Source organism: Carassius auratus, unplaced genomic scaffold (genome assembly GCF_003368295.1).
Source record: "Carassius auratus strain Wakin unplaced genomic scaffold, ASM336829v1 scaf_tig00008539, whole genome shotgun sequence".
NCBI lineage: Eukaryota > Metazoa > Chordata > Actinopteri > Cypriniformes > Cyprinidae > Carassius > Carassius auratus.
This window is the reverse complement of record NW_020523950.1, coordinates 487,286-514,506: the sequence shown is the minus strand read 5'-3', so window position 1 is coordinate 514,506 and position 27,221 is coordinate 487,286. Positions and strand designations below refer to the sequence as shown.

Sequence of the window (27,221 nt, the reverse complement as noted above, 5' to 3'; positions counted from 1 at the left end):
GCTTTTTTAATTGAAAAAGTTTGTCTTAAGATGTGTCTAAACCACAGATGAAATTATGTAAATATATCTGGGATAAAGTAAATATAACACACCGGGAAGGCCAATTTATATAATACAATATATATATATATATATATATATATATATATGTGTGTGTGTGTGTGTGTGTGTGTGTGAAATATATTTAAAAATATACCCCAAACAAATTCTAGATCAAAGTCAAATCATGACAGAAATCTGGATATTACATTTTTCCACACCAGAGTACCCATTAAATCTGTTTGGTGAGAAATGCATGGTTGGTGTTTCATCACTGGTAACAGGGTAACTTTCAGCTGTTGAAGTGTGACCGCTCCTGCTTGAGTCCTGCGGGAGGAAATGAAACCTGAGGGACAGGTTGAATGACCTGTCAGTCAGGAGAGTAACAGGTAGACCAGGAACAGTTCATCACCATCACAAAAGAAGGTGGGAGAATGGGGGGGGGGGTGAATTAATGTATTACTGGATAATTTGATCAAGAGCAGCTTAACTTATCGAATAAATCTTCCTCCTCTGTGTGAGGAAGACTGTGGTATGGTATGTGTTCATTTCTCACACCACAAACACAGCTGATACAAAAATCACTAAACCCACAAACATCAGTTTCAAATAAAGTCTGCTAAACAACTTTCATTCAGTACAGTACTGTATATTGTGATTGTATAACTTATTATTATGTGTGATTTACCTGGTTGTCTTTTATAATTAATTGCCAGCATGATGATTGCACCACACTCAGCGATTTCTTAAGAAGTTTAGTTTGACATTTCGTTTGATGTTTTGAAAGGGAACCTGTAGAACAGTGAGAAACCGATCAGTAAAGGAGGAAAAGGGTGTTGTTTTGAAGAGTGTATTTCACAACGTCGTCCTATAGTGCAGGAGGATCTTAGTTGCTCAACACTTCCAACTTCCTTCTCCATCTGTGCATGCAAGTGTGCTTGTGTGTGTAACGTTCAACTGCCTTAAATACTCTCTGTAATACAATTGTTTTAGTCCAAAACAACCATGTACATCTGAATATGCTTAAGAAACCAAGAGCTAACAAAAACATACACCATTTGAATCGGTTGAATGAGATCTCTGAGTACCTTATTTATTTTTCTTGAGGTTTGCTTTATTAGGATGACCCCCACCCCCCAAGAACTTTGACACAATTCCAACACTGATCTCAGTGATATCTCCCTGCTGTCATAAATGAAAACATAGGCTACTTCCACCCAATTTATCTATATTTGAAGTAAGCTAAAGTTTCATCATTCAGTGTCTATGACAATGATTCATGTAGGCTGCATATCATAGACTTTATGTCATCATAAAGAAACGACTCATGAACATTGATTGTACTTTACTTTTTATGGCAAGTGACCCTCATAAAAAATGAAATGCAGACTTTGGAAGTCTCCTATTTATTGTAGTAGTGAAGACAACATCGATTTGCTTTAATAAGCAGTCTGCAAAACTGCGATTTTCGTGAATAATTAATTGCTTATAGTAATTAAAGTAGTTTAAGATGTTTTCACAAGACTTAGCTATGTGCAGAAAAAATAAAAAGGGTGTTGCGTATTTTCGATCACCTTGACTTGAGGCAAGTTTGGTTATTTTACGCTTATTTTGTGTTCAGAACAAAGGGGTTGTATGTTTTCGCTAGCTTTGATGATGCAAGTCGCTTATTTTACTTATTCTGCGAAGGAAAAAGTGTTTATTTTCGCTTACTTCCGTTAGCAAGCCGATTATTTTACGCGTGTTCTGACCTGGCAGCTCTATTGAGACGCGCGGCTTCGGTTCCAGCTCGCTTTGTTTATTTTCTTTGTGTCCCATGTCTCCTGAGGACCATTGATTGCTAACACAGGAATTTCCAACGTCAGGATTACAAGTTTCTTTTCCCCTTTTACTAGAGAGCAATGCCCCGCCCGCTTCCAGGCAGGATTTACCGTCAATAGTGTTACGTGTGTCACTAAACGAATAGCTGCGTCACGACGCCGGAGGACCTGCTGAAATTAATATGATCCAGCCTACACTGGATTGTCAAACCCTCATCTTAACTAGAAACTATTAAAGACTGCTCATATGGCCTTCAGCTATTGTGTATTGGTTCATTTCTGCTTCTTTAAAATCGCTGTACAGTTTGGACATGAAATCCTAATCATCCCCAAAGCAAATGTTTTCTATTAAATCAAAAAACACATTCAAGCTTCCTCTGCATATTTTTAGCGTGTGGTTGTCCTCTCACTTCCCTTAAATGACCTTTTCCTTGAAAACACATTTTAAAAGAAAAGAATTTCTCTCAGTTAGTCCTCATTGTTAAACAAACGTCTCAGGCCTCTAAAGAAAGTTCTCCACCCATGAAAAGCCAGCTGATACTGTCCCAATATAAAAATGCGATGGTTAAATATTAACAAAACCATTGTTGCGACCAACAAGGCCGACATATCAAAGGTAAACAAGGCCGAAATATCAAAGGTGAACAATCCCTGGCAGACGCATTAATAATCAATGAGTTTCTGACACCATCACAAGTGGTTAACATCACCTGTTAAGATGGTGTTGCTTAGCATGTAATAAGTGAAACTAGAAAAGGATTTATTTTTAAATGAAAAATTGTCAAAAGACATCGGGTAAACAGCAAGATACTGGAATAGACTGTGGATGAGAGAGTTTAAATCTTTTATTATTTTATCTTATTTTTACACTATTGTGCAGAAGCAACAGGAAGAGAGTGGAAACAGGACTGAGATGTGGCCTATGCGACTCAAACCTGCATTCAAATGAGGCTTATTCAGACTCCAATCATACCATTTACACCTCCAAAGTGTTTATGAAAAGAAGAAATACAAGGTGACTATATAGAATCATTGCGGTCTATTGTTTGGAGTAGCAAAGTAAGTTTTCTGGAGGGGATGAGCTCAGCAGATTGAAAGTGCTGCGATGTACCAATGGCAAAACCTTTCATTCATCCACCACTTCCCTGTTTCTTGACTTTTTTATATCACCATTCTTCTTTTTCTTGGGCTCGAGTGGATGACGCTGGCGGTGAACATCCGGTGGTCCTTGCGGCACGGCTGCCAGGAACTCAGGCGTCCACAATGGCCGTAAGAGGTGGAGCCATGACCCAGCAGGACACTGGCCCAGATTTCGACACTGTTGCACTTCTGCTATTCTGCTTTCTGACGCTTGCGCAGTGGCTCACGACGACCGCCACGACGTTGGGCCGTACCGCTCGCATCATGCAGGACGGGGTTGAGTAATTGACAGCCTTCCTGTTGTTGCAAAATAACAGAATAGAACAGAACACTGATCAGGCCACTTTGACCATCACTATAGCCACAAGTTCAGGTGTCATAATTACCCACTGTAATCATCTTTAACATGCCATAAAACTAGTACTGAACACTAATATCTGAATTAGATGTATATATAACCATGCCAACGCTATTGAGTAGCATTTGTTAACAATTAGAAGTATAGTTTAGCCCAAAATTCTAATCTTCCTCATGTCATGTTTTAATCTAATCTAATCCAAAATTCTAATTTTCATCATGCATAGTTGTCACTCTTTTGGTATCTTTTTGGATGTTTAAAAATGGAAAAACTGAAGTGATTCATAAATATCAATCAATCACAAGCAGGAAAACCATCCCACAGTCACGTGTAAATGTATGAGTGTGTTTAGTTATATATATAATGAGTGCACAAATGACTAGTTATAGTTCTGTTTTCTTTATTCAAAGAATAACATTGCAAAAATAGAAATCGGCAGCAAATGAAACAAAATGTTCACAGTTTTTCTGAGTGAGTGATATTTGCCAACACAAAACCCACCGCCAAGATTACAGGGTGCTGTGGGTGGGTTTCGGTGCATTGTTATATGGTGTTTGTTTAGTCGAAACAACCCACCTATAAATCTGTGTGATGTCCTGGTCCCTAGATATAACTTGGGTGTCTTCTTCAATAAACACTACCATTCCAAAAATTGGGGTCAGTAAGTACATTGCTAGAAAAGTTGTTCTTTTAAACTTTCTATTCACCCAAAAAACTGTTTTCAACTGATAATAATAGTAAGTTTTTCTTGAGCACCAAATCAGTATATTAAGATTTCTGAAGGATCATGTGAAACTGAAGACTGAAGTAATGATGCGGAAAATTCAGCTTTGTCATCGAAGGAATAAATTACATTTGAAAATAAATTAAAATACAAAACATTTGTTTTAAATTGTTACGATATAGAAAAATATTACTGGCTTTTTTACTCTATTTTTCATTCAATAAATGGATTGTCCACCCAGTGAATACCGTAAATCTGGTCTCTTAGAAAAGTCATAGCACTCCTCTAGGTAACATGATTTGAGGTATGATTCATGTTCATGACACAGGACTTAATACTAAACAATAGCAATAATTATAGAGATATTTGCCTTAATTAGCAATATGTTCGAGTTTTGCACATTTTGATTTGAAATAGTTTGAGACTAAATAACATAAAGCATTCTTTATACCATCATGTGTTTGATTTATTTTTTTCAGGCCTCAGACTTTCTGTAGTCCCAAAAGCCCCACACTATGCAGTGTTTTTGATGAGATCGGTTCCTTGCAATCATGATGTCACTGTATCTTCTTCACAAATGCTTATTTCCATCTGCCGTCTCTCCAGCGTGAAAGCTGCATCTGCTCTCTTCACCTCTAAGCTTTAGATAGGCAATCAGTGCGGGCGGCTCCAAATAGGCCACAGTCAGGTTCAGAAGGTACTGATATTGGCTGTGTGTGTGCAAATACTTATGAATAACCCCTCTTAAACTCACGTGATGGAATCTAAACTGTCTCACAAGCAAACCGTGGCACTCAACCCACATCACTAAATTGGATCTCTTCCTTCCTGCAGAGATAATGTGAACAAGACAACACAAAAACACAGAAAGCAAGAGGAGAGGGAAAAAAAACATGCAAGTCAGAATGTAACTGACAAAAGCTCTTGGTAATGTGAGAAAAGTTATGTGCATTTATTGACCAGTGCACCTCCTTGAAGCTGTTATATTAGCAAGGGTCATGTTTACTATTATTTTTTCTCATACTTGAGGCAGTAAGTCTAACTAACATACAATGCTTATGAATAAAACTTTGCAGATTGTTGAAGTGAGGCGTGCTTTAACTTTTCAAAGGGAACTTACAGTTTTCACCTAGACGATAAAATAACTGGGAAAATCACATATTGAAGGACAGATACGAACAATATTTCATGACCAGAATACCATAGAGACTTGGAAGTGGGTTTAGCAACCGCATAGCAACACTTTGGCACTGCAAAAAGTTTTTGGAAATGTAAACACCACACACCATTTCAGAAAATGTTTAAATATGTTTTTAAAGCTTCTTTATTTCGACAAATATATATATATATATATATATATATATATATATATATATATATATATATATATATATATATATATATATATATATAAATCTATTTGTCGAAATAAAGAAGCTTTAAAAACATATTTAAACATTTATATATATTGATTTAAATGTAAGATTTATGCATCGTATACAAATTGTCCGTTCATACAGTTTTAAGATAAGTGAGCTAACAAGCAAGGATATTAACTATTTTTATCTATTTGATTTTATTTAAATAATCATATTTTAAAAATGCATTTGAATCAGCATACATCTTTTCATTGTGAATAAAATGACATTTAGGCTATTCAATTACAAAGCTATTGTTGATATGTTGATCAGTAATGAGAGACTTCACAAATATTTGATTGAACTTTGGATAAAGGCCACTGAGGACAAAATTGGTAACATATTGGCTTGTTAAGCTCTTGAATAATGAAGAGCCCTCCCTCTTTACAATACCATTTATGCATTTGAACTTTAAAAACTCATAGAAATGATTACACACGTAGTGTCAGGCCTTGACTTTGGGTTATCTCTGTCTCTGACCCTGAGTATACTCGAAAACTTCCTGCAGAGCTACGCAGTATTGTGTTATTATGATGCAGCGTGTTGTGAAGAAATGCAGCAGTTTAAAATTCGAGCATAAAAACCCCTGTGATTACTTATATTTAATCTCCCTTTGTCTGAAAGGAGGAAAGACTAATACAACAAAGCTCACTAGACTAATACAACAAACACACTGGTCTCTGCCCTACTGAGCACTCCTGAAACTCCAGACACACCCTTTACAGCCAGACACATGACTCAGAAATTAGCAAGAAGAATATTCTTCAAAGTAGTCAGGACTCTATTGCACAAAAAAACCGACTTGCTGTGCATAAACAGCAATAATATTACATTATTTGTGTACAGTCATTTAAAGCATGGTGACTTATCATGGGCCAGTGTGAAAGAAAAAGATTAAAGATCCTAAAATTATCTTTAATTTTATTTCCGGATGCTTGATCTGTACTTTAGTCACCTTCTCGCTGAGTTTAAGACAGTTCAGCAGTTATGTGGCATTTTAGTTGATATCGAAGCTCCACAGTCAAGTAAACACCAAGGAGACAAATGAACAGAAACGTTAATTAAAATCAGCTCATTTCCGTCTGAACTTTTAATGAACTTTTTAATTTTGGCTCACAGACGACCCTGATGCAATCTGGGAAAGATCCCTCAATTCCTCCTACACAGAAGGAGGAAACCACAGAACACAAGATGGTTTTATGTTGGACATTTGTGGGATCTCTGTCATGGTCTGTACTGCACCTGAGTGAATATCTGTTTAGTCACATCTTTTCAAAGAAGTTTAGTCATGCAAGTCATGATAAACAACAGAATGGAAATTGTAACAGTGTCAGCAAACAGACTCTCAAATACAAAATAAAAGATGTGGTCTAAAAAACACCCAGACAAAAGTGACCCAAGAACCATTTTTGTTGCCCAAAACACAAGACCAGGTTGCTGATGCATGAACAGGGCAGGATCATGGTCCCATAAGGCCATAATGCATTTATAGGAAATACATGTTTTGTTTAAGCTAACATAAGAAAACTAATCATTTAAGTCAGGGGGCACATTTTCTAAATCTGCAGAGGGGCCTCAGGGGCCACAGTGGTCATTTTGCACTATTTGTGCTAAGTATGGTATTAAGGCATATCTAACCGTGCAAAAGGTTTTGGAGGCCCTTGGCAGTTCTTGCTCTGTTCCTAATGCAACTGTTAAGACATTAAATTGCCCCAAATTTAAAAGAGACTAATGAGGATAAGCTTAGCTGGAATCCAGCATATACAAATACATACACAATTCATAATTTATACTGCTTCTGTATTTCTGCAAGATGTCAGCAGGCCATTTTTTAATCATGTGAAGAAACAGAGAGTACTTTACTGAAAACATGCTGTTTTGTGCTTTTATGTCCTGTGCATGAAACCCGCAGGGTCAATCATATAAATCATCACCATGACGACTGTGATGTAAAGGTGGTGAACGATAGGACACTTGTTGTGGAAGATGTCAACTTTAAACAGGTCACCGTACAGCATTTATATGGAGAGCTTTTATGCACGTCATTGAGCTTGTGCATGTGTGCGCGCGCGTGTGTACCTTTGCAGGAGGAAGGAAGCGCTAGTCTTAAAGAAGGGGAAGCACCGAGCTTGGCTGTTTATGTAAACTCTGCAGATCTGCTTAAAGGTACAATAATTGAGTGCATGCGCACACAGTGTACACAGCAACAGGAAATGACAGTGCACGCACTCGTTGCCGAGGAAACCAACCTCAAAAAAACAAGCTGCGGTTGAGGGGTGCCCTTATAGACCAACATATAGACCTTAATACACAATGGACAGCAGATTTTTTTTTCCATTTACTTAAGCATAAACAAGTGCAATAATGGAACCTGAGAGATGGTTTAGCTGGTTTACTCCAGTCATAATGGCAAAAACTTTATGATTGTGAACAAAGTACACAACTCTATTACTTGAGTGAAAGTACAGATACTGCTGGTCAAATATTACTTTATTACAAGTTAATGTTGTAAAGGCAGATTTTAACTTAAATAAAAGTACTTGCTTTTAAAATGACTTATACCAAAAATAAATTTACTTTTTTATGTCAATGCACTGTTTTATTATTATTGTATGTAAAACTTGTAGTACCATATGCCTCTGAAGCAACTCACAATACATTACACCTACTGAATATACTGACTAAGTTGCAGTTTCTTTGGAATAAAGAGCTTTCTGAATGTTACAGACTTATAGAAATTAAATTGAAAACACAATTTTATTAAACACCCATCATATGCATCATATGCAGAATGGTCTATGCAATGAACTCTCCACATAGGCATCAACTAGTGATACAGACAAGCAAACACACATATGTATTGGATCCTCTCACAATATGAAGCCCTTTCACAATATCCAGCAAAGTGAAGAACAGCCTGTCACTGTCAAAGTCTATCAAGAGAAGACTTCACAAGAACAAATACAGAGGCCTGATTTGACATGGCCAAAAAAAAAAAAAGCCTCCATGTTGGCGTCTCACCAACAACAGTTGCAACGACTTACCTCACTCATGGAGGAAATGGTGAGGACACTACAAGCCCTTCATATCACAACACTTGCGCCAAACATTCCACCAGCTGGGCCGTCTCAAACAATTCCAAGTCCCATTCTCTAATCTACCAGCCCTCGTCTGGCATTTCCCGGGAAATTCAACAGTTCACCGGAGAAATGTAAGGGCTTTCTGTTACAATGTTCCATGTTTTTTAATCACCAACCTCAATTATATCCCACAGAAGATATACGTATTTCATTTGTGGACTCACTATTGACTGGACAAGCTTTGGATTGGACCATTGATCATTTGATTACTTCCTGAAACGTTTCCGTGAGGTGTTCAAGCATTCAGCAGAATGAGAGGAACCTGGAGAGCAATTAATCGCTCTACCACAGGGACTAACACAGCTTGCCTTGCCATCTCTCCATCCGCATTGACAATCTGATGCGAGCACGAAGTGCCCCTCGCAACCTTCCTGTGCACCCTCGAACAATCACAGTTTCCGCCAAGTCAGAACCAATACAGATTGGTTTCACTCACCTCACTGATGAAGAAAGAGAGAGGAGGATTCACATTCATCTTTGCCTCTACTGTGGCTTGTCCGCCCATCTGAGAGCTTCCAGCCCTACTCATCCTACCTCTCGGGGCTTCTCTTCGGTAAGTTCCAATCTCAAATCTACAAACTGCCTAGAAGTTCCAGTAACCCTTAAATGTAATGAAAGATTTACTAATACTGTAGCACTGATAGATTCAGGGGCTGTGGGAAATTCTTCATACTGAAACCATTGGTCTATTCATCATTGAATCTCCTAAGAATCCCATCATCTTGGGTCTGCCCTGGCTAGAGAGACACAATCCTTGGATTTCATGGATGACCAAACAAATTCTTCAGTGGTCTGATTCCTGCCAACATAACGGTCTACTTACCACTCAATATCATCCTTCTTCACGAACAATCTAATCTACAGCGAACTCAACAGTGCCAGGATTACCAGCTGAGCATAATGACCTCACCAAATCTTTCAGTAAGACCAAAGCCTCAAAACTGCCTCCTCACTGACCCAGTGACTGTGCCATCGACATGATTCCAGGAGAAAGAGGTAGAATTTTCCCTCTGTCACAACCAGAATATTAAGCAATGAAGACATACATAGAGGAGGAACTATCTAAGGAATTATTAGACCATCCACCTCTACAACGCTGCTTGGGCTTTGCTAATTTCTACAGACGGTTCGTGACTTCAGCACCATCGCAGCACCTCTCACCTCCATGATAAAAGGAAACAGACATTGTCTGCTCTGGTCTTTGTCTGCTACCATGCCATTCCAACATCTGAAGGGACGTTTCACCACTGCACCCATTCTTCACCCAGACCCAGAATTAGAGAACACCGGGATTGGTGCCATACTCTCTCAGCGACAAGGTAGTCCTCTCAAACTCTTCAATTGTGCCTTCTATTCTGGTAAACTCAACTCTGCAGAGCAAAATTATGATGTGGGAGCTTGGGAACCTCTAGCCATGAAGGCAGCCCTAGAAGAATGGCATCACTGGTTGGAGAGAGCCAAACTTCCCTTTGTTATTCTAACTGATCTCCGCAACCTTGAGTACCTTAGATCAGCCAAACGACTTAAACCAATGACAGACAAGATGGTCTCTGTTTTTCACTCGTTTCAATTTCAAACTAACCTGCTACTATCCAAGCTCAAAGAATGTCAAGGCAGATGCTCTCTCTAGGCAGTTCAAATATTTATGATTCCTCCATCCAATGAACCCATAATTCCCTCTAACCTCATTCTCGCTCCTATCCAGTGGGATATCATGACTGAAATCACAGAGGCACAGATCAGTGAGAACTCTCCACCAGAATGTCCTCTTGAATGCACCTATGTTCCGCTCAGTATCCGTCAACGTGTGTAATGGGTCAATAACTGGGCATCCAGTTATAACAGCCAACATTCAGCTTTTTTCCAACAAATTCTGGTGGTCCACTCTCCAATCAGATACCATTGCCTTTGCTTGTCAGTGTACCATTTGTAACATCTCCAAATCATCTCACCAGTGCACAAAAGGCCTACTTCAGCCACTTCCAGTTCCCCAATGACCATGGTCTCACATAGCCATAGACTTTGTCACGGACCTCCCCAACTCAAGGAACTACACTACCATTCTGACGCTAATCTATAATTTCTCCAAGGCATGTCACCTAATACCTTTAAGTAAACTCCCCACAGCCTTTGAAACAGCAGAGGTACTCACGGTACAAGTCCTCTGCTTTTATGGTCTCCCTGAGGACATTGTCTCAGATCGTGGTCCTCAGTTCACTTCCCGGGTGTGGTCTGCATTCTGTAGAAACCTCAACATCAACGTTAGTCTTATCTCCGATCAGTCGAATGGAAAGTTAGAGAGATTGAACCAGGAACTTAAATGCTTCTTGCGTTCCTACATCCATCACAATCAGAATGACTAGAGTCGTTTCCTTCTATGGGCTGAATACGCAAAGAATTCTCTCTGCAAACCATCCAACCACATTACTTATGCCATTTCAATGTGTACTCTGATTCCAACCACCCCTATTTCCGTGGTCCGTGGAACATCCGTGGAACCTTCAGAACTCTCTGCCATTAACGACTGGTTTCAAAGAAGTGAGGAAACTTGGAATACTGCTCATGTGCATCTTCAACATGCCATCTGCAGAATAAAGGAACAAGCTGATCATCACAGAAGGCTAAGCCCTGCTTAAACCCCTGGACAATGGGTCTTGCACTCCACCAAGGATCTTTGCCTTCGATTCCCATGCCGGAAAGTCCCAGGTACGTGGATCCATTCAAAATCATTAGACAGATTACACCAGTATCTTATTTGGCTCTCTCCCCTAATTATCGTATTTCATCCACTTTTCATGTTTCTCTGCTTAAGCCCGCTGGTGGTCTGAGAGGAGAGAGGGACCAGGAGGAGGCCATGCACAAGAGTTCCCCTCCCATCACCGTGGACGGCAACAAGGCATACCAGGTACAAAAATCCTGGACTCACAACGCCGGGGCAGGTTACTACAATACCTCATTGACTGGGAGGAGTATGACCCCGAGGAAAGATCTTCGGTCAAAGCACAGGATATCTTGGATCCTTCACTCACAGCTGAATTCCATAGACCTCACCCTCACAAACCAGCTCCCTGCTCCCGTGGAAGACCTTGGCGTTGAATACCTCCTCGCTTCAGGAGCCCCTTGCAGGGAGGTGGCTCTGTCACAAATCAGGCTTCTGTGGTTCTCGCTGATTGCCACCGGAGGGAACCCTCTCCTGAGTACTAACGTTCATGGACTTCCTTTTCTATAATCCCCGTGCTTGGGACTTATTGCTAACACAGGTGTTTCCCCTTAGCTCCCCTATATTTAAACTGCTTCGGCACTCTTAACCATTGCAAAGTTTTGTATTGCCCTGGCTACATTTCTGAGTATTTCTTCCTGTTAGTTTTATCTCTTTTGTATGACTCTGGACTGTTTGACATCGTGTGCTTCTCTGCTGTCTGCACCGTGACCATATTGTTGGATTCTATTCACTATTTCCTGCCTCGACCCTCGCTCTGTTACAGTTTGCTCTTCTGGATTGTCTCTGTTACTGACGCCTGTGATTGATTACTGCCTGTTTGATTCTGTGGATCTGCACGCCTCTGAACCTTCCTTACAGATATACTGTCTGCCCAGATTCGGCCAAATGCAGCAAAGTTGATAGGGACGGCGCTACATAGTGCAAATGGACAATGACCCAATTCATACAGCAAAAGCAACACAGCAGTTTTTGAAGATAAAAAAGTGGATTATTCTGCAATGGCCAAGTCAATCTCATGATCTCAACCTAACTGACCATGCATTTCACTTGCTGAAGACAAAACTAAAGGCAGAAAGATCCACAGACAATCAACAACTGAAGTCAGCTGCAGTAAAGACCTGGCAAATCATCACAAAGGAGGAAACCCAGACTTTGGTGATGTGCATGTGTTCCAGACTTAAGGCAGTCGTTGCCTGCATAAAATTCTCAATAAAATATATATAAAAAATCAATTTAGGATTGTATTCTGTAATTCAGGCAAAAGGAGCACCTAGTATTGAGTGCTGTACATGCTCATACTTTTCATGTTCATACTTTCCAGTTGGCCAAGATTTCTAAAAATGCTTCCTTTGTAATTGTCTTAAGTAATATTCTAATTTTCTGAATTTAGGATTTTCTTTAGTTGTCAGTTATAATCATCAAAATTAAAAGAAATAACCATTTGAAATATATCAGTCTGTGTGTAATGAATGAATATAATATACAAGTTTAACTTTTTTTAATGGAATTAGTGAAATAAATCAACTTTTTGATGATATTCTAATTATATGACCAGCACCTGTATATGGGCCTAACTGTAATTGTCCATGAAGGCTGGCAGTGGAAAACTCCTTATACTCAGGTATGCATAATTATTAGGCAGGTATTCTTTTACAGATAGAATTAGCCGAAAAAGAGATTTAACTCATTCTAAAATCTAAAAATTATTCATTGCCCATTAGAAGGGCGATACTAATGCAATACTAGAATTTACAATGACCATTGAATATCAAAATGCTCATTGGGTCAACAGGGTCAGACAAAAAGACACTATTGCGTTGTGTACTTTGCTGCATTACACATCATTCTAAATACTGAGCATTCAAGTCAAAAAGCGTCTTTAGATTTTGCTTCTTATGGTTTAAGTGCAAAACACATTTTGTGAATAGCCTCCTAGAGCCTGTTTTTGTGTTCTGTCGTGCTGCATTTTAATTATAATATTTTTAATATAAACCAGCACTAGACAGGTGTCTGTTGCATTTACGTCTTTTGCTGTGTCTCACCCATGACACAGGGTTTTAAAAGTGCAGTGTTCAAGTTCAAAGTAGTTTTGTGTGTGTGTGTGTGTGTGTGTGTGTGTGTGTGTTCCTTTGTACTTATTTGTTTTTGTTTGTTTTCTTCATAAACATGAGCACACTCTAGGTTTTTTCATTCTACTGCCCTGCGTCTTGGGTTTTTAAACACACAAAGAAGAAAATGCTTTCATGTGAATGTCCCCTAAGGTAACATCTTAAATGTCATGTTAGTCTCTACAGAGTCAGTGACACAAATACCATAACAGAAGACTCAGCTTACATTTGAGCTTGATATTAGCATGTCTAATGGCATGATGCTCTATCAGACATAAAAATACATAGCACACTCATGTGATTTTAGAGTATGCTTAAAATAGGCAGCTACTTTGTGGGCCACACAAATAGCATCAAGGGGATCCTTAATTTATAATGAGTTTGATTCTAACATGATGCTAAGCTAACATATTGCTATTCTAATTAACATAAACATACATAGCACACACAGACATAATCGGGAAAAGGGTACATTTTTAATTTCACATAAATGTTTTATTGATACTTCTATTGATGCTCACTTGGTTTGAGAATAAACTATTGTCTCGGAAATTTCATTAAAATAATAATAAATATTATAATAATAAAATAATTACCTAACTGTCATCTAACAGTGGTTGTTTTGTTTATTAGTTTTTCCAAATTGTTTTGTTTACTGTGTTAAAGGTCTATGGACTAAGACCGTTTTGCTTAATCATCTGTGGTTTGACATTGAACAAGACTGAGTCAGAACATCTGAGTAACTTTTTTTTTTCTTTCTGGAGTTTCCTAAACCTATTGCTCCCAGGAAATATTCCCGAAGCAACGGAAATGGGAGGAGAAAGGACAAAAGGAGGTACATACAGGAAAGAGAGATAAAGGTAAAGGAGCAAACCATACCATTTCTCACTTATGTTGTAACACACACACCATGCACATGCCAAAACTCCCCCTTATCCAAGTAATAATTTTACTCTGTATATACAGACCAAATAGAGTTTCATAGAAGTTGTGTTTGTTTTCAGCATTCTTAAATGCCAGAAATAATAAGCAGCAGCTGCTTGATACCTGAACCCATAAGTGACCCCGAGCCCCAGCAGAAGTTTCGTGTTCGCTGTCTTTTTAAGTGCACTTCCTGTACTAAGCCCCGCCCACCTCAGTGTTTTTCCCAAGTAGTTGGATCAGCCTGTCCTGTCTTGTCTTTTACGTCAATGTACCACGAGTGTTAGGGAGTGCCCTGACTCACACTCACACACATACACACACACTCATTCCTCACTAGTGGGAACTACATGCGTGCACACAAATGCATACTTGAGAACACACTCACTTCTGCTGTAAGTTCAACCCACTTACAGTGTGATTACACACATATGGACAGAGTTAGACTGTCAGACAAGTTTACAAACACTTCAGTCTTTAGCATCTGCGGAGCTTTCTGGAACAATACCATTCATTCCTATGATGACACCTCTCATCCAGTCCAGTCCTTTAAATGATAGTTTCCTGTTGGTTTACACCCAAGTTCATTTAAATACAGTCCTTATGAGTGTATACTTCATTTGCAGCATCATTCTGATCATAGGAAATGTAAGCATGTGTGTGTGTTTCGGCATAAGATGAATCAGTCTTATCATAGGATTTACAATGACATTTCATTTCAGCACTTTTTTTCACGTGTGGGCGTTAGAAGAATGGCACACGATTTGACGAAATGTTTTTTTTTTTCAGTAATACATTTATAGTCTCAAATCCAGCTAATCTGAATTTCTTTTCAACAAGGAAATAAAAAACGGTTAATAACTGCTCCCCGTAGCCTGTAACTTGATTCCAAACTGCTGAATCACCCTGAAAGACAAAGACAGAGAGAGAAAAATGAGTGACACCAGAACAAGTGAACAGTTGAAGGAGGGAAGGACATACTATGATTACGTCATAGTATACTATATATACGTTACGTATAGTTTTTGTCACAGGAAATGGGATGAACAGCTCGGCTGATGTTACATACATCACCTCTGATACAATCTAAGAGTCTGTGTAGGCACATGAAACTGATTTTGGACCTTCTCAGAACACTTGACAGAGACACAAACCAGTCGCCTCAGACCAGTAGTGTCAGATAAAATGTCATTTAGAGCATTAAACTGAATCCAGTTAAAACTAGCACAAAGTGGTTTTGAAGTGTTCCATATAGGGTACTGTACATACAGTAAGTACAGATGAAAGCATATTTATGGCATTGGAATCAAAAACATTCAAAAAGTCCCTTGTTTATCACAGCAACAGTCCGTGTGAGATCATAAGAGTGCAAATGTGCTCAAAATGATTGATTTGAAGCTGAGGTTTTGCTATTTGGGCAAGTTAGTGCTATAGGAAATGCTTGGGTATCAGTTGGACTGTGTTTACACACACTCACATACACGCACACAAGAGAAAACATTACAGCTGAAGACTCCTGTCATGAGCGTCTGACGGACAGATGTGGTTTAAGAAGGCCTGTGGATTTCTAGCTGCTTTTTTGTGAACATGTTAGCATGAAGATGGGTTTCTTTAAATGGAGCACATGTTTGAACAATCAAGGTTATTTGAATATTCGATTCCAATCACACGAGTTCAGACAAGTCATAAAAAAAAAAAGCTTTAGTTTGTTTTTGGAAAAAACCCAATTGAAATTAAAGCCAATAAGTGAGTTACTGATCGCGGAGCGCCCCCCACTGCTCACTTGAAGTACTGCAGTTGTAATTCAGCAGGACACGAAACGAACAAAATGTTTGAAACAAGTTTTCTTGTAAAATTCAGTGAAAAAAATGTATTACAAAAATATAACATAAAAAAAGTAACATCAAAATGTAGTTTCGTTTAAAATATTCAAGTATAAATATTTTAAGGAATTTTTAATAACATGTAATGTTTAGAGATTTAGCCAATTATTTCTAAATGTTCATCTCGCCTTCTTTGCATATGAAAAATAAATTTATACTGCTATTATATTTCATAAGTTTTTTTTTTTTTGCACAGAGCTAACATTAGACAACTGAAAATACTAGCTGGGATCCTTAGTGTAATTTCAAACTGTAACACCGAGAACCTGGTTCTTCTTTTGGTCTCGGGACAGAGGTTTGGAGGTCCCTGGCAGTCTGGGGCCCCGCCTGTAATCCTGACCTGAATATCAGTGTGATATTTTAAATGTGGTATCAAATGAGAGCTTGAACTAAATAGAAAGGATGAAAAAACTGCACAAGAAACAAGCTCAAACTTCATAATACATAACATGAATTTTACACAAGTCTGTAATCTATAATTTAGATTAACTTTACCATTAAGAATCACAGACCGCTTTTAATAATATTAAAGTTTTTAAAATAACTTCTCTCATCACATGGTAGAATAAGAGTGAAGATCAAACTCAAAAACAGAAGAATCAGAGATTTATATGTTTATTACCACAGCGTCTGATCTGTATTCTGTCCAAAAAATAAAATTTCAAATGTCAATACATCCCACTGGAACAAAGCATATGCTTTTCTTACAAAAAACAACAACATGATGATGATGCTAGGAGGGGGAAATAAATTCTTAAGCCCCATACAAAGGCCAAGGAAATCTGATGTTTACCAGTCCAAAAATAACTGAAAGACGACAAACAAGGACACAGACAAATACATTTCTCTATATATGTGTGTGTGTAAATAAAGCTGGCAAGAAGAGAGACTTTACATTCTGTGGTCCAGCAATGGGACCGGATCCGGTGAGACACTGCGATGAATGGTGGCACTGTGTTACAACAGAACCTTCAAACCAAACATCGACTGCTTCAGTCTCTGAAACACTGACTGAACCCCTTCAAACAGGAAAAACCACCTCTTCTGGACGGGTCAAGCAGCAGGCAAACAGTCCCCACACAAAGCAAAGTCACAATTAAAAGCGTTTCAGGCCTCAATACACCTAAAGAAGAGGCTTCATTTGTTTTGAGATTACTGCATTAGACTTGTTCACACATTGTTTAAAAGTAAAAGTTCTGGGTTCTGATTAAAAGGAAATGTATATGCCCATCTGTCATTAATATCTCTTGATAATAATTACTATGATGACAATAATATAATAAAACAGTAAAACCCAAAGACAGTCAATGGTTGTTTCTCTCTTTGTATTCATTCAGTGCTGGTGTTTTGTTTTATTTTTTTGGCTAGTCTGACCTTCTGCGCTCAATGCACATCATGAAAAGGGCCAGAATGATGAATGTATCTGTACTGCATTAGAAAAAAGGTAAAATAAAATTGCCCTAAAAAGGGTAATACAAATGAAAAAAAAAAAAAACTCATTTTGCTCAATACTGCCATCTGCTGGTCTGGCTTTGCCACATTTTTGTTTTTACATTCAATCAGCCAGGTTTGCTTTATCTTAATTTCCAGGCATTAAGTGAATTGCATTCTGAAGATTGTTCTGAATGTGGCATCCAAGTTAAGACACCAGCTCCAGCATTTTAAATGGTCTGAAACTTTAGTTTGAAAGGCGATGGATTTGACAAAGAAAACAAACGAATGAACGAGAGGCCAATGCGTCAGTCACTTGACCTTTTTTCTCACCCAGATGAAGTGCCAGTGTCACCTTTGGGGTATAAACAAAATCTGAGGCTGGGAAAAGCTTTTGGGATGTTTTCTGCTTTGACAGTAGCCTAGATGGTATCAGACATCCCAGATTACTCATGATCTCCCTTTACTCCAGGACACACAAATTAAAAAAGATGTTTTCTATCATGTACAGCAGATTTGTGTTTTCAGCATGTATAAGAAGAGCTCACTTCCTGTGCAGCCTTATCCGAGACTTAAAAATTAAAGAAAAAAATACGATTGAGATACATAAACACACACACACACAAATTTCCCTTACTTACTGCAGCATTAACAGAGTCTTTTGGATTTTCAAAACGTTTCGTTTTAACGTTTGGGTAGCAACACCTGAATTGTGAGGCCCTGAGGTTTTAAACGGACACGTGTTTATTAGATTGTGTGTAAGAGTGTGTGTGTATATAGGGAGACAACAGCAGTTTGGCTAAGAAAAGTCTTTGAAACTCTTTCCCAAAGACGTTTGGAGAGAGTGAGACGGGTCCAGCTGAAAAAGTGTGAATGTCTGTGTGTGTCTCTCTTTTTCTTTTCCCACCAATAGCCAGCACATGGAGGAATAGAGAAAGAGACGGATGGGGGAAAAAGAGGGCATCAGTGGAAATAGGTGTGGTAACAGGCATAAGCACCTACAGCCAGTACCGTGCACACAAACACACTGGTCAGCAGGGGGCTCCACGCTCCATCGGCAGCAACAGGAGCGACCTCTTCCGTGGGAGTCTTGGGAGGAGACCTGGGCGGAGACCGTGCAGGTTTGGGAGGGGCTTCTCTTGCGACAATTGGTTCATCAGGTTCACTTATCAACTCTGATGCTCTGAGGTCACAGGTTGCAACTGCCCGTCTGCGAAGCTCTTGCCCATCTGTGAATGTCTGGGGCGCACTGTAAAAACACAACAACAGTAAAAAAAAAATTGTATGTGGCTGCTGGATGGCCACTATTAGAAAGAGAGAGATATTGAGAGTCTGACCTGTTTGCACAGATTTCTGCGTTGTTTTTTATCATCTCACTGAAGAAGTGTGTGGTGTCAGAGTTCACCAGGTCTCCTTTGCCATTTGGGGGGTCTATTCGGGGCCGTGGTCTGGGAGGAGGAGTGAATTCGGGGGGAAGATCCTCCTCATTTGATAACTCCTTCCATGACTCCTACACACACATGAACACAAACATTTCACTGATTGATACCACCTACTAGTAGTATGAGTATTTATCACTATTTATCATGATAGGAGTATTTTATGACAGCCTTGAAATCACAGAAGTAACTTTCATTTTAATAAATGCAAAGCAGTTCTTTTATATGGTAAATGTATTTCATAATATTACTGATTTACTGTACTATGATCAATTAAATGCAGCCTTGGAGAGCATTTTTTTAAGAGGCTTTTCAGAAGCATTATCTCGGAGCTGAAAATCTCACAGACCCCAAACGTTTTAATGGTATTAAGCACTTTATTCCTTTCAGCTCTACATCATATAAGATCCTCAGCAAAGCATCCAAAAATTGGCTGGTACATTAGTTATTTTAGCATCACTTATTACCTGTACAGACGTGTCTCCCATTATGTACTTGGCACCCTCTATGACGGCGAGGTAAGAGAAACGCAGCTGGTCGGCTGTCTGGATCAGACCCATGCGGTATTGTCGCATTTCCAGCAAAACCTGCTGTATGCGTACTGATGTTGGATCTTTCCTCTGAGACATCTGAGAACACATGACCACTGTTTAGAGGATGTGAGAGGGTGGGTTGGAATCTTTTAAAGGAGTTCTAAACAAAAGCAACACCAAATCTGCCGGTGCTGATCAAAGTGACTGTAGACGTGAGAAATCCAGATTTCCAGTGGGTTTCTGGACCGGAGATGCCGAAAGTACTAGTGCTTTGATACAGATGAATCTGATAAATATACTGTGGCATCTCAATCATGTATTAATACGTTTATAACCCTTATAAACCGTTTATAATCACCATTCAGACGTTTGGGGTTTTGCATTCCTGGGATGCAAAGCTGAATTTTCAGCAGCTGTTACTCCACTCTTTAGTGTCACATGATCCTTCAGAAATTATTCTAATATGCTGATTTGCTGCTCAAAACACATTTCTTATTATCATTAATGTTGGAAACAGTGGTGCTTCTTAAATTTTTAGTTGAAGTTGGGAAACTTTTCAGGATGCTTTGATGAATACAAAGTTCAAAAGGACAGCATTCCTTTGAGAAATTTTTTGTAACAAATGTGTAATTTTTAAACAAATTAATGCATCTTTGATGAATAAAAGTATTCATTTCTATTTTAAAGACCCCAATCTTTTGAACAGTAGACCATATTTTATTTATGAAATAAAAGGAGTGATGCAGTATGAATAATCATGATTTTTTTTAATCTGCTAAATATACTAATTAGATTAGTTTCCTTTTGTCTTATGTTTTTTATAAAAAACAATATTATGTTTCAAACATCCACATCTCATTAAGGGCAGTGTAATTCAAAAGTATAAAATAAATAGCTAATAAAATAAGAATACCAATAAATAAACAAAAATAGATAAAAAAAAAAATCTGATTAAGCAGTCTGATAGCTGTAGAGAAAAAGCAGTATAACAGACTAGTAGTCCTTGATCTGATACAAAATGTCAATGTCATGATTCTTGAAACTAATATAAACTAATATGCTCTAGAACAAGCTCCTTGATTTAAAGAAAAGACTATATATTAACAAGCACTTTTGTCTGGCTGATCTGACATCACATATAAACGCTCAGTCCTCTCACCAGTAAAAGGCAGGTGTCTACAAGGCAGAACGTTCCAGAGCGGCCGATACCAGCGCTGCAGTGGACCACAACAGGGCCGTGCTCTGGATTCAGACAGCCCGACTCACGCACTTTGAACAGGAAGTTGAGAAAAGATGCAGGCGACTCTGGCACACCAAAATCTGGCCATGTGGTGTAATGGAATTGAAGAATCTCCCGTGTTTCCTGTGTCTTTAAACACATATATGCATAACATTAATCACACTGAGCGAGTGCATCTTTAAAATCCTGAGACTATTGAGTGAAGTCAAAAACCAGTCCAGCTACAGAAGCTCTGAACACAACATGAAACATTTTTCACAGAAAAACAAGAATTGGTGACGATATAAAATCTCAGTGTTGCAAACAGCAGAATGATCAGAAAAAGAGATTGACAGTGAAAGTGAAAGCACGACTGGATGAGATGAGAGGAAGATCAAGTGTCTCACCGACAGATTTTCCAGCTCCAGCTGTCGTACTGTATAGTACGATTTCACATCCTCTGAGATCAGAGTAAGTCTGAAATTTGTGTCTTCAAAAACACCCTCCCTCTCCTCTCGCTGAGGCCAATACTGAGCACACTTTATCTGTACATACACACACACACACACTTCTTCATTATAACCACACAACACAAACTTCTCACACAAAAACCCATGTACACATTCCAGATGTATGCTAAAAGCATTTCAGGTATTCAAAGTGAGTCTGTGTATGATCCATGTTGCATATACAGGTACAGAGTGTGTTTGTCTCACCGAGCCTTTCTCTATAACACGATTCAGCATCACAACCCCTCGGCAGCGCTGCTCCCACACCATCTCCCAGAAATGACCACAGGTGTTTGGTAACGGACCCTAAATAAACACACAACCATCAGACAAGCAAATTATATTAACAATACATTTAAACACATGCATAAAATTGAATTGTCCTGCAACAGGGTTTATATAATTTAAGCCAGGTACACACTACAGGATTTTAAGCCCAGTTTGCAAGACAATGAATGTTTTAACTTGTGTAGTGTGAACTGAAGCAGCACCATACACAGCCATTCAAAACTTTGGGCTCAGTAAGATTTTTATTGTTTTTGAAAGGAGACTCTTATGCTCAACAAAGCTGTATTTATGTAATCAAACATAGAAGGGTTGTGAAATATTTCTTTATATACACCGTCTTCTATGTTAGCATCATTACTTAGGTCTTCATTGTCACAGGACCCTTCAGAAATCATTATAATATGCTGATATGGTGCGCAAGAAACATTTCTTCTTATTAATCAAATGTTTTAGACAGTTCTGCTGCTTTACTTTCGAGGAAAGCATATATTTTTATCAGGATTATTTGAATACAGTGTTCAAAAGAACATTAATTTGAAATAGAAAACTTTTGTAACATTATAATGGACTTTACGGTCAACTTTTGATCAATTTAATATATCCTTGGTGAAAAAGGTATTACTTTCTAACCCCCAACCCCCCCCCCAAAAAAAAACTGACCCCTAACTTTTGAATGTTAGTGTTATTTTGTATTTTTATTTTTATTAAAACATTTGCGATATAAATATAATTAGTCAAATAAATATTAAATTCTATTAAATTAACTTGGTATTTTAATTTTACTGGAAACTGGTGCGCTCTGCTGACCTTATGTTTTCATAGTCTACGTAGTAAATCACACATTGAGCAGGCGTGAGGTACATGACTGCGGGTGAGAATGTGTTTGTGTTTTGTGTGTTTGTGGCTGTAGCTGGCGGTGCTCTGACTGAACAAGGCCGGCAGGTTGAGACGAGTCTGCTGCCGTCAGTGTGCAAATTCATCTGTACAATACAGAAACATGTCATGCTGACGCAACTCAAGATTTCACAACATTTCCCATCATTCTCTCCAGACACAGGTGAGGGAAAATCTCCCAGCTAGATGCCACGAGTGTCCAAATGAAACGTCACCATAGTGTATGAGTGTGTGATGTCGGCTGGGGTGCTGGCCAACCAATGGATGCGTAAGACAAATGTCAACATAAATGTCAAAACCAGGATCGGTCTCGAAACAGGGAGTTTCCCCATTATTTGTTTAACATATCATTGTTTTAGTGTAGCAATTATCCTGTATAAGTCAGTGTTTCCTAAACCTTTTGTCTTTTGTATCCCTGAAATCAACCAGAAATATGAACTCATATTTTACCAGATCATTTAGCACTAAATACAATTAAAATGACAATTTGTACAATGGTCCACCTTTAAACTGTAAAGCAGTTTTAATAAATCTGTTATTTTATAACAACATTTAGTCTGATATACTTTTATTGACCGAGAGAGCTGATGTAACAGAAATAATAAAGAGCATTTAATTTTGTTTTGTTTCCTAACTTTAATAGTTAAACAATTAAAACTTTTGTTGTGTGCCCAGTGAAATTTGGTGAAATTAATAACTTTCACTATCGCAGAAGTCTACCTTTGTCCATGTTTACCTGGTTTGAAGTCAGAAAGGAATGAAAATAAATGGCTAGATAAGACAAATATTTGTTGTGAAATGATAATTTGAATAAATGGCTCCTAATGCATCTGGTCAGACCAACACAAACATTTGCATGCCAAAAAAATGTAAAAAAAAAAAAAAAAAGTCCTTATCTTTTATCTATTGCACTGGAAAGAAAACTAACCAACCAATAAGATTAGCTCTTTTCTTTTAGCACCACCTACTGTCAGAGAATGATTTCACATTTTCATTCTGCTCATCTGCCTTTTTTTTATGTATTGATCTGAACAGACAGATCACATGAGAAAGTTGCACCAAACCCTCAAAAAAAATTCTAAAAGAAAATCTACAAAAAAAACTAGACAAAAGATTTTTTCCCAGGATATGTGTTCCTATTACTACGCCTATGAACTCATCAGTTCCTTTATTCTATCCGTATCATCTTCAAATGTGTCAGATGGTTTGCAGATGCAGATTAAACATCAGATTCAGAAGAAACATTCATAAGATTCAAATCTGAGGTTTAAGTGTCAGAATGTCACCTGAGTTAGTATGTAGTTTCTCTGAGCTTCATCCACTGAGATCAGACTGGCATTGATGTAGTCATTACTGCCGATCTGTAGACGAATACGGCTGTGGTCAACTGTGAAAAGAGAGAGCGATTAAGCTGTGAGGCGCATCACCCATGATGCTTTGCAAGTTCAGTGGTGGAACGACTCTTTTTTCAGGTCCTGTTCTCAGTTCCCCACAAGAGAGAAAAACATTCCCCTGATGAAAACGCTCAATTGAAACAGATAAAATACACAGTAATTCATTTAATGTGGTGTTTTGCGAGCCGAGGACCTTTTCAGGTTGTTGTGGAAAAAGAGAGAGACTCAGAGAGAGAGGAAACCACAGCAGCGTTGCTCTTTAAAGTCTTTGTGACGGAAGAGTTAAAAAAGGGAGAGAAAAAAAAAAAAAAGACATGACATCTTCAGCGTGAAATGACTTTAACAGCCTGCTGATAACAGGCCCCTTCCGTTAGGTGTCACTGGCTGTGTCGAACAGGGGAAGCGGCACACTTACACGGACTGACATCTCTGTAGCGATTACGACTTCTGTTTTCTGGAAGTTTGGCGATCTTGCATGGTAGGTCACTGGACTGCTGCCTAATCTCCTACGGTAAAACACAAGTCTATGAGATGACAATGCTTCTTACTGTAAGTGAAACAAATATGAGGCAAATGGTTTGCTGGGGGATTTAACTACATGGCAGACAGTTATGGGGACCACCAGCATCCAGTTTATGATGCCATTCGTCCATCACTGTCATTAAAAACCGCAAGTGAGCCAGGTAAGTAGATAAAAGAGGCAAACCAACTAATAATAGACTCCCTCTCATAAAAGATAAACTCACCCCCTCATCTCTATATTGGTGCCTGCTAACAAATGACAAATTCAGGTCATCGGTATGTAACTTGTTATATCGTTTATTCTGTGAAATTGGGAAGAAGCAGCCCAATCTGAGCGGTCAAAAAAAATTAACATCCCATCCAAAAAATACATTTCCAAATGAAAACCTTTAAGATCGTTATGAATGTTTACAGCATCATTATCAATTATGAAGAAGAATCAGTCCTTCACCTGGTAAACGGCGTTCCAGTTCCCGAGCTCATCGATTTCCCGAAACTCGGTTTCCATTGCCGCGTGTGTTCCGCGCCGCTCGATAGACGACTCCCTGACGATACAATTAGTAATAAAGTCGATGTCGAATCACATGGAAAAAAATACTTTTAAAGTCTGCTTTAATGTTCTTACAGAACGTTTCCAGTGGCACTGTTGTGTCGCTCTTACCGGAAACACGCTGCTCGCTCCTCCCGCAGCGCGGCTCTCCGCCGTCCGTCGTGATCACGCCCCTCCTTCCTCACATTGACGAATAAAATTCCGTGAGTGGCTGTAAATTCCAAGCAAAGGCCAATCAACGCAACGTTGTGGGTAGTGGCAATTCCTGCGGCCAATCATACTACGGAGAATTACCTCTTCATTATTCTGGGCATTGTAGTTTTTTGCAGTTCGAGGAATTTACGCACAACGCATGTCCGTAAGAGGTTTAGAAACGTGCTTCGAATAAAATGGCTCGTATTTTCAGCCAAAACATTGCCGTTTTTAATGTGGAATCATTAATAACATATAGTTTTTCTTGTGAGCATCATTTAACAACGTAAATGTTATACTTTGAATATACTTAAAAACTATGTTTGATCGTTTTTGAATGTAGACTTAACCCTCGTATTCTTCACTCAAAGTCCGTGTAAAGCAATATAATTTATGTGTTCTGAGTTTGTAACCACAGAAAAATGTGAAGACTTGAAGCAGCGCTGCACAGACCAATCTGTGTTTGACATCAAAGTAACGCAAGGGGCGTCTGCTCTCTAGAGCTCTTGTGGTACTTTGATGTCATTGGTATTAGGGGAGGGGCCATTCTCAGTGCGTCATCGAGAAATGATTTTAGCCCCGCCGAAAAATCCTGAACACAAAAATTTTGAAAAACTGTTTAATGGCCTGTTCCACTCCTGAGAATTCCCCCTCTCCCTCTTCTGTCAACCAACAACCAACTTGATGAGATTTCAGGAGTGATGATATTATTGCGACGAGGTCCAAGTGCTGTGAAGTGATCTTCTGCCATACATTAATAGTTATCCTTTTTTATACGCTTAGAAAATCACCACGATTTATTTTGTGTCACCATACTTGTGCAACTACTCATGTAACCGTATTTAAATAGGGAAAACATGGAAGTGTTTGGTAGCTTCTAATTTCCTCCTTGTTTGGATCCTAAGCAATGAATGGTGCTAAGCTAAATGCTAGCATTTGGGTGCCGCATGCTACAGCCGGGAGAGGTACGTATCAACTCATCTAAGAGGTGGGAAGAACATAGTGGAATATATAAAAATGGTGGTGTCTTCCTTTAAGATCCTCTGCAGTCAAAACCGACCGAAGACACAAAAGCCTGTGTTATACTTTCTACATCCGCTAGGGTCCGCTATGGTAGGCATGAAGTAAAAATACGTCATCGTAGAGTGTACGCAGAGGCTCTGAGCGGAAGACCTATAGAATGATTTTTGTGTCTCTATTATTCAATAAATCATTCTGTGTTTGAAAGTATAACAAATTATATTGGAATTAAAAAATAAAAGATTGCAAAAAAAAAAAAAAAATCTTAAGACTTAAAAATAAAGAAATTGCTAACAAAATAATTAGCAGTGTGTATAAATCTATGAAAACCTTATTTTTTCACTTTTTATCGCAAAACCACAAATGTTGCTCTCTTTTCTGCCGTCTTTTTTGCGGGTCTAAAACTTTTGTTTGTGAGTTGAAAAGTTTTGCTTGCAAGTTAAACCGTCTCTCAGTGGGCGATCTATACCCACCTGGATGAAAGGCCTTTTTCTATTGGTCACTCTCAATTGAAGTCGCGGGTTGACCACGCCCACTCTGTTTCCCCCGGAATTCCCAAGTATAGGTCTCTGCAGGAAAGTAATGGGAGTTACAAGATCAAGGTGTTTTTACACCATGATACCTGATTAGTTGATGTAATAGTGACGTTAGGTTTAGGGGTGGGGTTGGGTAAGGGGGATCATTTAGATTGCATGATTCATAAACACCCAGCAGAAAACACCCACATAGTGATAAATGCCACTTTTGCTCTGCAGAGACCTAAGTCTCTAGAGATGGCCCACTGAGAGATTTAGAAACACCCAGCAGTTTGAAAACACCCACAAAGTCATAAACGCCCACTTTTGCTCTGGAGAGACCTAAGTCTCACTTAACTCGCAAACAAAAGTTTTAGACCCGCAAAAAAGATGGCAGAAAAGAGAGCAACATTTGTGGTTTTGCGATAAAAAGTATTAAAGT

General features: G+C 38.7%; 1 protein-coding gene and 1 long non-coding RNA gene across 3 annotated transcripts; both read right to left on the bottom strand.

Moving 5' to 3' along the window:
• Positions 1–264: 264 nt before the first annotated feature.
• LOC113072097 (uncharacterized) lies at positions 265–16,187 on the bottom strand. The gene is made up of 3 exons (XR_003280267.1): positions 14,438–16,187; positions 1,791–3,296; positions 265–831 (listed from the first exon to the last, which is right to left on the bottom strand). It is a non-coding gene; the product is annotated as an uncharacterized LOC113072097 (long non-coding RNA).
• A 685-nt stretch (positions 16,188–16,872) lies between these two features.
• Positions 16,873–25,257, bottom strand: LOC113072096 (tyrosine-protein phosphatase non-receptor type 1-like). 2 transcript variants are annotated; one of them, XM_026245242.1, is made up of 10 exons: positions 25,128–25,230; positions 24,954–25,047; positions 24,396–24,486; positions 23,873–23,973; positions 21,612–21,710; positions 21,303–21,440; positions 20,836–21,045; positions 19,611–19,772; positions 19,042–19,214; positions 16,873–18,953 (listed from the first exon to the last, which is right to left on the bottom strand). In XM_026245242.1, exons 2-10 carry the CDS (start codon positions 25,008–25,010, stop codon positions 18,668–18,670), a joined length of 1,317 nt encoding a protein of 438 aa, XP_026101027.1. In that variant the 5' UTR covers positions 25,011–25,047; positions 25,128–25,230; the 3' UTR covers positions 16,873–18,667. The 2 variants fall into 2 exon arrangements, with proteins under 2 accessions (XP_026101027.1, XP_026101028.1); XM_026245243.1 differs by having other exon boundaries at positions 18,668–18,953; positions 25,164–25,257.
• Between the last annotated feature and the right edge of the window lie 1,964 nt (positions 25,258–27,221).

Excerpts from the sequence above, each read along its gene's own strand:
- LOC113072096 (XM_026245243.1), bottom strand. The coding sequence starts at position 25,010 with ATGGAAACCGAGTTTCGGGAAATCGATGAGCTCGGGAACTGGAACGCC. Across the intron at positions 21,711-23,872 it reads GAAACTACATACTAACTCAG|GGTCCGTTACCAAACACCTG; the intron begins GTGACATTCTGA and ends GTGTTTATTTAG. Across the intron at positions 18,954-19,041 it reads GCAGAAATCTGTGCAAACAG|TGCGCCCCAGACATTCACAG; the intron begins GTCAGACTCTCA and ends GTGTTTTTACAG.